Raw genomic sequence first — 11013 nt, forward strand, 5'->3', positions numbered from 1 at the left:
AATGAAGTGAAAAGTTTCAGTCTGGACTTTTGTCAAACACCTGGTGTGCACTTTAAGATAAAGCCAAAATTTTCAACTGTTTTGTTTTATTGATTGGTTAGATACACTCACCAGCTTGATTTCTAAGTAATAGAATAATCTACTGATTCACTAATTTATAGTTTTTTTTTATATTTCTAAATTTATAGAAAGATAAAATTATATAAAATTTAAGTAGGTAGAAATGTATTTGGGGAATCCTATTGGGTAAAAATTAACAAACTAACGGTTATACTCAATACCCGTTATCTTGCATGAGACACGGTTTTACAATCAGATATAAGACTGGCATTACCAATATTTGTCTCGTTGCCATGGATAGGGTGGTTTGGGTAACCTTACATACTTAAACGAGTCAACAGGATTCGATGATCCGTTCTTGGTGTGTTGTGAGTACGGAGGAAAGTACAACTTCAACAACCCAATGAGATGTGTGTTGAAATTAATTACCGAACCGTCCTTAATTATACGTGGCTTGCGGTACAAGGAAGAAGTCTTTGAGTGCTAAGTAAAGTTAGTTAAGGATTAGAGATAATTATCAAGTTTTGATTAATTATCTATTTTAATTAGCAATCCTAGTTATAGTCTAACACGTATAGGTTAGGTTATAAATACCGAGTTATGGTATGGATTGTAATCTAAGTTTTTGAATTATTTTTCTTGTATTAATAAAACATTGGAGAGTTATTCCAAAACCAAGATCGTTTATTTTTGTTAATATCAATTCACCTATGTGAATGTGGGAAGACGAAAACGGTGAACGGTACAAAAATTGTTGTTGCCAAGTCTTGAGAAGACCCGTCATCACGAATCAACTGGGATGGGACCCACTATACTGAGGCGGCTAACAAATGGGTGTACAGTCAGATTGCTGACGGGCCGTACTCTGATCCACCTGTTCCGTTAAAGATGGCTTGCCATGGAAACGAGGACTTAACACAAATGTATTATTGAGTCACAAAACTAACTGACTGAAATCGGATAAGTGAATAAGGTAACTAAACAGGATAATTTTTGTCCGGTTTTAGGGCATGTTATTTGGTTTCGATTGCGATCACTATCTCCATATTAAGTGTTTACTATTATTTTAGTATTTATCTTTTACTGTTACGGACTTGGGACTTGGGAGGTAAGGTTTGTCATCACCTCACACTGCCTAGTCCTAAGTAGTCTATATGGTGAGTGTGATTCTACTGGGTATGTTTGTTATAATTATAGACTTGCAATATTTATCATGTAACATTATTGTATTTAGTATGTAGTACTTATCACTATTGTAGTACTCATTTCTATGCTACTACATCATTGTAAGGTGATTAAAATGTACATTTTTTTAGTCTTAACTTTCTCATATGCTCTTTAGTGGTTTTAGTTCAATTAGTGTTTTGAGAAGTGATTCATTGCAACATGAAAATATACATACATTATACAACATTTTATGCATAAGATACAAGCTAAGCAATTTATTTGGAAAAATATCGAATATTGGTCAAGGACCGATATCCGTGATATTGGTTATCGTAGTGGGATATCGGTGGAATATGGGTACTTTTAATATCATGTAAAATTCATATATGTAGCAATTTAACACTGACAATTCTGTATACTCTCTTACCAATAACAAATTAATCTTTTGCAACTTGCAAAACACTAACAATCGTAGCAAGTAGGAACTAATGAAGACTTAAACCACTGATATCAGAAATATCAGTGATATATCGGTAAACTATTGGTCCAATATCAGTCAATATTTCCAATATTATCAGTACCGATATTCTGATTTCTGACTGATACCTTACCAAGGGACCGATAACCGATATAGCACGGTGATATCGACTGCATAGGATACAGAATAGAGATGCATATTCTAGTATACGGAAAGCACTATTTGCACACAACTCTGTTCAGTTAGCTCGTGATTCAAAGCTTGCTCGATACCAGGTCGTAAGCCAAGCTCGCTCAAGTTAGCTAAGAAGCCCAACTTTTGTAGGAAAAAAAAACACGCGGTAATATATGTCGTTACGCGCAAGAACATGCATAAGATGCAAGTCAAGGGTATAAAAATGGCTAAAACCAACTTAATATACAAATTTTAATTTTAATATTATGTAAAATTCATATATATAGCAATTTAACACTAATAATTCAGTATACTCTCATACCATTAACAAATTAACCTTTTGAAACTTGCAAAACACTAACAGTCGTAGAATGTAATAACCGATTAAGACTTAAAACATTAGCATTGAACATTAAAAATTGATAATTAAGACTTAAACCACTGATATCGGAAACATCGGTGATATATCGGTCAATATTGCCAATATTATCGGTATGAATATTCTGACTGACATTTTACCAACGAACCGATAACCAATATATCACGTGATATCGACTGCATAGGATACAAGATAGCGATGCATTAAAAAACACACGCGGTAATATATGTCGTCACGTGCAAGAACATATGCATAAGGTACAAGTCAAGGGTATAATAAAAAATGGCTAAAACCAACTCAATATACAAAATTTAATTTAATGCATGAGATACAAATCATTACAAGATAATAATAATAGAGAGGTCCTAGACATCATCACCAAGAGCAAAAATGACCAAAATGGCCAAATTTCCGCAACGTAAAACTCTTAATGCATAATGTACAAGTCAGTCAATGCACGATTACTTACTTGGGTTACTGGAAAGCTTTCAAGTCAACTATCATGACTGTTATATCATCTAAACTACCTCTCTTTACAGCAAGGTTCACTAGCTCCTTGCATGCATCCACAAGCCCATGGTTCGGGCCCTGAGCCGTGGTCTTGACAAATGACACCACTTGTCGAGCCGTGTTTTGTGGTTCATCATTTTCACTATTTTCACTGCGTTTCATTCGTTTGACTCGATAAAATTTCTTCGTCATGCATCGTGTCACAACATCAATAGCTTCTTGATTTCCAACCTGCAAACACATTTAAAGTCAAACTTGTTACTTTTCGATCCAAAATTTATTAAGATTTTGTCGGTAGATGTTGCGATATCTCATATTTATTTGTAGAGTTTGTTATATAGTTTAATGTAACCGTTTCTTTTTTATTAAAAGTTTATATAATTCCGGTTAATTCAAGGTAAGATTTAGCTAGTTTGACCTCAATAGTCAACATATGCAAGATATATGTGTGTTGTTATTTATCATCATAACTAATTAATGGACACTTTGAACTTGTTCAATGTGTAAACGGGTCGAAATTGTTACTTATGCACTCTAGCAAAATAAAACGAATATGTTTTGACCTCGGGTTAAACCATAAAAGACTATATATATATATATGGTAAGGATCTAAGAGAACCATTTGAAAATTAAGAACTTTGAGAACCATTTTGGACCACTAAAAAAATATTTAAAAAAATTATAAAACAAAAAAGAACAAAAATTTTAAAAAAGTAAAAAAACCAAAATTCTTATATTTCATTTTGGTTTCATAAAAAAAAACTTCGTGTTATACACATGTGTATAATTTCATTTAATCTCTAGTTACGCGATGTACACATATGTACATTATCATTTACCTTAAATTGTACATATGCGTATAAAAAAACATGTATGTACATATTATACATATATGTATAATTTAGCTAAACCGAGACTTTTTATTTTATTTTATGAAACCAGGATGATAAATAAGAATTTTGGTTTTTATATTTTTTTTCATTTTTGTGTTTTTTTTTTTGGTTTTGTGATTTTTTATTTTTTGTTTTTTTGTAATCCAAAATGGTTCTCAATTTTCAAATAGTTCTCACATGATCCCGATCTTTTATACACACACACACAATAAAAGTATCAAATAATGAATGGTATTAATATATTACCTCATCCCACAATCCATCAGAAGCCAAGATTAGATACTCTAAATCATCTGTCAATGGTAAAATCTTGGTCTCGGGTTCACCCGACACCCAATCTTTCAAATGCGCATCACCTATGCTTCTCGAGACAGCTAGTACACCATGAACCCTCCAAGTCCCGCGATGCAGCTCTACATATCCGCCCTGTATCACACACATATATTAGTTTCGTGTTTAAACGGGTCATTTTTTTTTCAAACCATTTAATATACCTTATCTTGTATCCTTTTACGTTCGTCGTCTTGTGACGCTTTGTGATCCTTAGTTAAGCATTCGGCCTTTCCGTTTTTGGAAATAACCGCTCTGCAGTCGCCTAAATTCGACACGAAAAGCTCTTTTCCTTTTATAAGAGCAGTGACACAACAAGCACCACTTTCTAATCCCTGCAAGTCATTACCATAAAAAAAATAAGTTTTTTTTTATTTTTATTTTATTTTATTTATTTATAGCATTTGAGGTCAAAGATTTGACTTCACATATTTATCATTGATTCACTGATATTTGTATATGTGACTTTGTCATTGGAATAATATGACTAAGTCTAGATCTTGAAATATTAAGCAAACATTGAACAACTCTTAACTAACTTGACCTATAAGGCTATAAGCCTATAACTAGGCTTGTAAACGAACCGAATGAACACGAACAAGGGTATGTTCGTGTTCGTTCGTTTAACTTTAAACAAACAAGAGCTCGAACACGAACACTTAATCGAACTAATATTTGGTGTCTATGTTCGTTTGTTTAAAAAACGAACATGTTCGTTTATTTAAATCTAAACGAATAGTTCACAAACATAAACAAACATAATTGAACATACTCAAATGAACACAAAGAAACATAAACATATATGAACAAACAAAAATGAACATGAATAAAGTAACACATACGAACGTTCATGAACATAAATGAATGAACGAAACATGTTCGTTCGTTTAGTTAAACGAACAAAAACTTTTTGTTCATGCTCGTTCGTTTATTAAATAAACAAACATAAACAAACTTCCCACCGAACAGTTCGCCGAACGTTGTGTTCGTTTACAGGCATTGTGTATTTAATGTTTTTTGGTCTTCTACGTATTAATTTCACACTCCACAACCCAGCTCGAGCTAAGCTTTGGTTCATTTAAGGTACTACACAAGCTCAAGCTTCGCTTAGGCTCATTTAAGGTTTTTCTCAAAATATAAAAAATAATTAAAAACCTATATAAATTGATTAATAACTAATAAATTACCCAAGCCCGAGCTAGAAAAAAAAAACTAACGAATGGAGCTTGAACTTTTAGAAAAAAAGCTCGAAACAAGCCGATCTCGAGCCTTGTCAAGCTCGGGCTCTGCTCGGCTTGTGTTAGTTTACATACTTGGAACTAAACACTTGTAACCCTTGGTATGTGACTTTGTCATTGGGATAATAATAATAATAATAATAATAATAATAATAATAATAATAATAATACCAAGTCTAGATCTTGAAAAAGTAAGCAAACATGTGAAGAACTCTTAACTAACTTGACCTATATATAACACTACAAGTCTATTAAGTCTATATAAGACCTGGTCAAAGTGTTGTTATTAAACATACATTTTTAATACTATTGTCACAATCTATAACAGAATTTCTATGCACATAGTCTAAGCTTGGAATGAGAAATATAATTCTTTAACACATATTTGTTTCTTTCAAACCAAACTGTTTACTTAATAATATTATTAATAATATTAAGTAATATTCAACCTGTTTAAGGAACTCATCATCAGTTTTCATGAATGCAGCTTTGACAGCTTCTTGTATTGATGTATTTTTTGAACATTTATCCAACATATCGAATACGTTCGAGTGTAGATTCTTCGATACATACTCTGCAGCCTTGCTACCACCGTGCCCGTCATAAACCCCGAAAAAGCCCTGATTTCATAGCTAAAAATCGGTTAATTGAACATTAAAATTAAGGGTGTGCATGAAAACGAAAAAACTGATCCAAAACTGAAAAAACTGAACTGAAATGAAAAACGACGGTTTGGTTTTATGCTTATGTGTGTTTTTGTCAACACCAAACTTGTAGTTCGGTTTAGGTTTTATCTTCAATGACTAATTAAATATATCGGTTTTGATAATGACTAAATATGTCGATATTGCATGTAATAAAAACAGAAAAAACCAAACCAAAACAAAATTTGTAGATTTTCATTTTTTTAATTTTATTTTGAGTAACTATATGAATTTAATATATATGTAACTCAAAGATTTAGGCAAAATGTATAACAATCAATTAGTTATTGATTAACAAAACGATTTAGAGCCAAATTCACTATTTTCTGCCAGAAATTTTCAAGCTCAAATGGTAAAATCAAACTGAACCGAACTGAATTTATAAATTTCTATTTTTTATTTTATATAATTTACACGAGTTTCATAAATATGTAACTCAAATATCTAGCCAAAACATATAATAACCAGTAGTTATTAATTAACAAAATGATTTAAAGCCAAATTCATTCTTTTCTGCCCAGAATTTTCAAGCTCAAATGACACCACTGTTTGGTTTCGATTTTTGTTCCGTTTTAGCCCCAAACCGAACCGTGATTTAAAATTTAATTTTTTTATAAATTCATTATTTTTCAGCCTAGATTTTTCAACCACAAATGGCAAAACCAAAAACCCGAAACCAAACAATTTTCAAAAAATTCAAAAACGAAAGTTTCGATTTTTGTTCCGTTTTAGCCCAAAACCGCCCCAAACAGAACCGTGATTTAAAATTTAAAATTTTTCATAAATTCATTATCTTTCAGCCCAAAATTTCCAACCACAAATGCAAAACCGCCCCGAAACCGAACAGTTTTCAAAAGTTCAACAGTTTTCAGCCCGAAACCCGAAACCGAACAGTTTTCAAGAACCAAAGTTACGATTTTTGGTCCGTTTTAGCCCAAACCCGACCCAAACCAAACCACATTCCAAACCCACATCATCAATCACATCAATTTCACTCATACCTTATCGGTTTTCGAATCCGACACAATCGTATGCATATCTTCCATAAATGACTTCCGGCCTTTAACCGAACACACACCCACACCAAACCCACTTCCCAATTCCACTCCTTCAGCTCTCATTTCACAATTTCTCGATTTAAATTCATCACCTGAGAATTCGGTTAGTTTGAGCAAATTCGGTATTTCGATCATCGGCGGCCGTTTTCGCTTCTTCGTGTGATCCGGGCGTGTGGCTGTGATGCCGATACCTTCGTTGGTGATATCGGAGAAGCGGAGGGTGTTAGGAGGCATTCGGATGATTTTTCGGTGGCCGGAAAATGTTTTCCGGTGAATAATAATATTAGTGTAGAAACAGGGGAAGGTTTTGAGAGGTTGAATAATAATAAGGATGAAAAATGTAACGGCTACTTTGGGGCTTATAATAATAATAATAATAATGATTAATAATATTAATAGTGACTCTTTGGATTATTTAATGACCATTTTGCCCTTTGATCTTGGTATATATTGTAAAAATCAAAGTCTTGCAAGGTCTTTTTTTTTCATATAAGAAGTGATCGTTAAAGTCAAACTCTGAAGTTAGCGTAAATCTGGTTAAGATAACATAGTTTGGTTGAAGTGAGGCAACGAGACTCTCTAAATTGGAGAGTGCGGTGACCTAACACACAGAAAAATCGTCGTTCGATATATATATATATATATATATATATATATATATATATTATGTGTTTTTGTCCGTGTGTTGGGGTGGAGCGGGTTAATGTGTTACGTGTTCAAAAAGTGTTGTGCGTTGTGGTGGAAAGTCGGTCGGTATATGTTCGATTTGTTATTGTAAAAGTTTTATAACCACACTTGATAATGAACCAAAAGTTAAAAGTTTTGTGTAGATGTATAGATTAAGGATCTTCAATGACATAAAAATTGAAGTTGATTTGCATTCAGTGCAAGTAATCAAGTCGCATTTAAGTAACTGAATCCTTGTACTTTGTCTAGTGTTCTTATAATCAAATCAACCAGCTAGACAGGTAATCGTCTATATAACCAGTCTTGTTACATTTAGAACGACCGGGTAGGCCCTGACCGGTTGAACCAATAAACCATGTAAGTTGCTCTACAAGTTTTTATAAATTTATCTATTGTTTTCCAAAATCATTTATTGTTCCCTTTACAATCAGTAACTTTATATTAAAAATAGAAGGATCCAATTACAATAAAGAGACAGGTAAGCGGGCAACAAGCTGCGCCGCCACCCCCTTTTTGAATGGCAAAACCGATCCTACTGAAAACAAAGTTATCGTTCTTCGGCGTCGATGAGTTACCGTGCACGACCCGCTGAACTCTTTTTAGAAACGCAACAGCATCGGGGCAAGAGACCCAAATGTGTCAAAAGCAAAAGGAATGAAGGCGTGTTGATTCTCCACACACGCCTTCTCGTGCTTAGCAATTTTTCCTGCTTCTGCCTTTAGCACGACATGCCTAGCAACAAACCCGGTGTCCCTAAGCCCGACAAGAGGGGACACCCCAGTAAGGTCCACACAAGCATGCTTCCCCCCCGCCCATCCAAACACAAGAATGTCCGCTGGTCGAAGAGTAGACCTTCCTTCACGTGGATCCGACAAGAAATTCACAGGAGCCTCTTTTCTTGCCGAGATTCCCGCCCGTTTTAACACATCACAAAGGACATCTCTGACCAAATCATGTCTATATTTGAACCCAGGGAGTTCTTTGCAATGAACCGCGTGTTCACCAAAAATATCTAAACAAACCTTACGACAGACCGGGCATGGCTCATCAACTGGGAACGGTGGGATCATTAAACGATATTTAAGAATGGCTCGGTACTCCACTGCTGAAATGTGCTGGCCTAACCCTTCGATTGGGGTGACAGTCAAAAAGTCTTGAGCATGAGGAGCTTGAAGACATTCTAATACCGCTCTTTGACAAGAGGACATGCCAAACTTTTCTCCCAAACTTTGGACGGTTTTACTATAAAGGGCACTCGCCAAAGCATTTTGGGCTTTAGGGGGGGGTGTCCTTATTAGCGAACCCGCCAAGATCAAAATCGGAAATAGAGTTGTGCAAATAATCTATCGAACACCCAAAATCGGAATCCAACCCATCACCACCACAATCACGCAAACTGTGGTCCTGTAACTTCCAAGATTGTGCTCTCGAGGCGACAAAAGCATAGGTGGAAACATCCTTAGCTGAATATAACCCTAAACCACCGAAATGGATAGGGAGAGAGGCTAGTCTCCATTGAAAATCCCAAAAAAACGGACCCCCACATAACACAATATTCTCAATCGCCGCTCGAAGCCCTTTGTCAAAAACAGAGACAGCTTCCTTAACAAACATAGGCTGACATGTTCGGAGTCCAAACAATAATTTAGCCACCCCCATACATGAGCGAAGCAAGAGAAGCTCACATTGAGGGTCACGCAGACGAGTAAGACATCTCATTAGTTCCACGGCTCTTGAAGCTCTGGTAATGGCCAAACTACTGAAAAACCCAGCATCCCGGCTAACCGCACCTCCAAGGAGTTTTACCCCTAACTCCGGTCTCCCAATCCCTATAGGAAATAAACCTACTTTTTCCTTTACCCCATTGCACGACGGCCAGTATACTTCTGTCTTTTTAATATTAAGCTCAAGCCCCAAACTTGGCCCCTTAGATCGAATTATATCCAAGGCTTTAGCCACTTCAATGGCGTCTCCTATAATCGTGCCATCATCTAAGTACCATGCATGGAAAAGTAACTTGCAACCATCTCGTACTTGATGAATGAGGGGGTGTAAAGCTAAAGCAAAGAGAAGGGGTCCTAAAGGAGCAACACCCGAAGAACACAAAACTTTAACTGCGGCCGTGAAGTGCCCATCGGCAACTTTCCGAATACATTGCTTAGCATTGAGGCCCTCCCTCGAATGATCATCCCCGAAGGAGCCCTCATCGGCTCTTGGGCCCATATCCATCGGTTGGTTAAAGAGCGATTGGATAAGATCAAAATATCCGCGTCCATCACCCCAACTTGCTAGGGCCTGCCGAATAGAATGGCATTGTAAGGATTTCCTATTCCCCGACCTACGCTCCTGTCGGCTGGAAGGCTTGACAACTTGTAATGTGCAACGGGGTAATATCAAAAGTTTAACCCACGCTTCAATGGACTCTGGCCTAGACACCACCTTGCACAATGAAGCAGATAAGGCATGGGCAAATGCCATGCGACAGCTAGAAGGGATGCTTTTAACTGTCTTTACCGGAAGTGCGAAAATACGGTCAAGGAGGGTCGCGTCCAAAACTATCCCACCCAAAGGAGCTACATCTATCGCAAGTTGTGGCTTAGGGATCCCGACAATGAAGTCTTCCACCCCTCCCGTATCACCTTTGAACTTGATAACTTTGTCTACATGGTGACAATGCCGATTGAGGGCCTGTAAAGACATGCACTCACCGCACAACCATAGTTTGGCAACCTTTAAAGCATCTGCCAACGCAACAAAAAGCTCACAATCCCCGGATACCGCATCCCGCATAATGCATTTTTTGTCATCCGAATATAGGTGTAACCGCTTTATATATGCCCCTAACCTTTGGATCCCCTTGGACCCAACCAATCCATCCGGGCAGCAATGGAATCCTCTAAACGGGCACTGCCAATAGCCCGTGCCCACCTCCCCCGATGGGGCTCCGTTGACAATCCGAGCCCTAGTCATAACCCCACACGACGAAAGGCCAACAAACAAACTCGAGCTGAGTTTGGGAGTAAAAACCCGAACTAAGAGGCGAAAGGAGAGCAACCGACAGTTGCTCTCCCCTCCGTAAACCCAAAAAAACCGATTAACTCATTGATACATTTTATCGAACACCTGGTGGGCAGACCGAAAACCTTGATCGGGTGTTGATGTTGCAGCTGATCTAGCTGTGGTGCTGAAATCGTGAGAGAGGGAGGGTGAAGCTGGGTTGACGGTTGACGGCGGTGGTGCAGGCGTGCAGCAACACGACGGCAGGTGCTCGTGACCGGTGGAAGCTGCAACGGACTGCCGGAATTGAACGGTGGTTTGAGGCGGCGGTGGTGGCT

The 11013-nt window shown here is 36.8% G+C and overlaps 1 protein-coding gene across 1 annotated transcript; it reads right to left on the reverse strand.

The window, feature by feature from the left end:
- Positions 1 to 2628: 2628 nt before the first annotated feature.
- Positions 2629 to 7267, reverse strand: LOC143611258 (putative protein phosphatase 2C 14). The gene is made up of 5 exons (XM_077085507.1): positions 6935 to 7267; positions 5679 to 5849; positions 4156 to 4326; positions 3908 to 4087; positions 2629 to 2999 (listed from the first exon to the last, which is right to left on the reverse strand). Exons 1-5 carry the CDS (start codon positions 7223 to 7225, stop codon positions 2733 to 2735), a joined length of 1080 nt encoding a protein of 359 aa, XP_076941622.1. The 5' UTR covers positions 7226 to 7267; the 3' UTR covers positions 2629 to 2732.
- Between the last annotated feature and the right edge of the window lie 3746 nt (positions 7268 to 11013).

Source organism: Bidens hawaiensis, unplaced genomic scaffold (assembly GCF_021521415.1).
Source record: "Bidens hawaiensis isolate Kalapana, Puna unplaced genomic scaffold, B.hawaiensis_p1.1 tig00030314_1, whole genome shotgun sequence".
NCBI classification, from domain to species: Eukaryota; Viridiplantae; Streptophyta; class Magnoliopsida; order Asterales; family Asteraceae; genus Bidens; species Bidens hawaiensis.

What these genes read in the sequence shown, in the direction of transcription:
- LOC143611258 (XM_077085507.1), bottom strand. Translation starts at nt 7,225, where the DNA reads ATGCCTCCTAACACCCTCCGCTTCTCCGATATCACCAACGAAGGTATC. An exon ending in GTAAAAGGATACAAGATAAG is followed by an intron (nt 4,088 to 4,155) that starts GTATATTAAATG and finishes TGTGTGATACAG; the next exon opens with GGCGGATATGTAGAGCTGCA. An exon ending in CTGATGGATTGTGGGATGAG is followed by an intron (nt 3,000 to 3,907) that starts GTAATATATTAA and finishes ATGTGTTTGCAG; the next exon opens with GTTGGAAATCAAGAAGCTAT.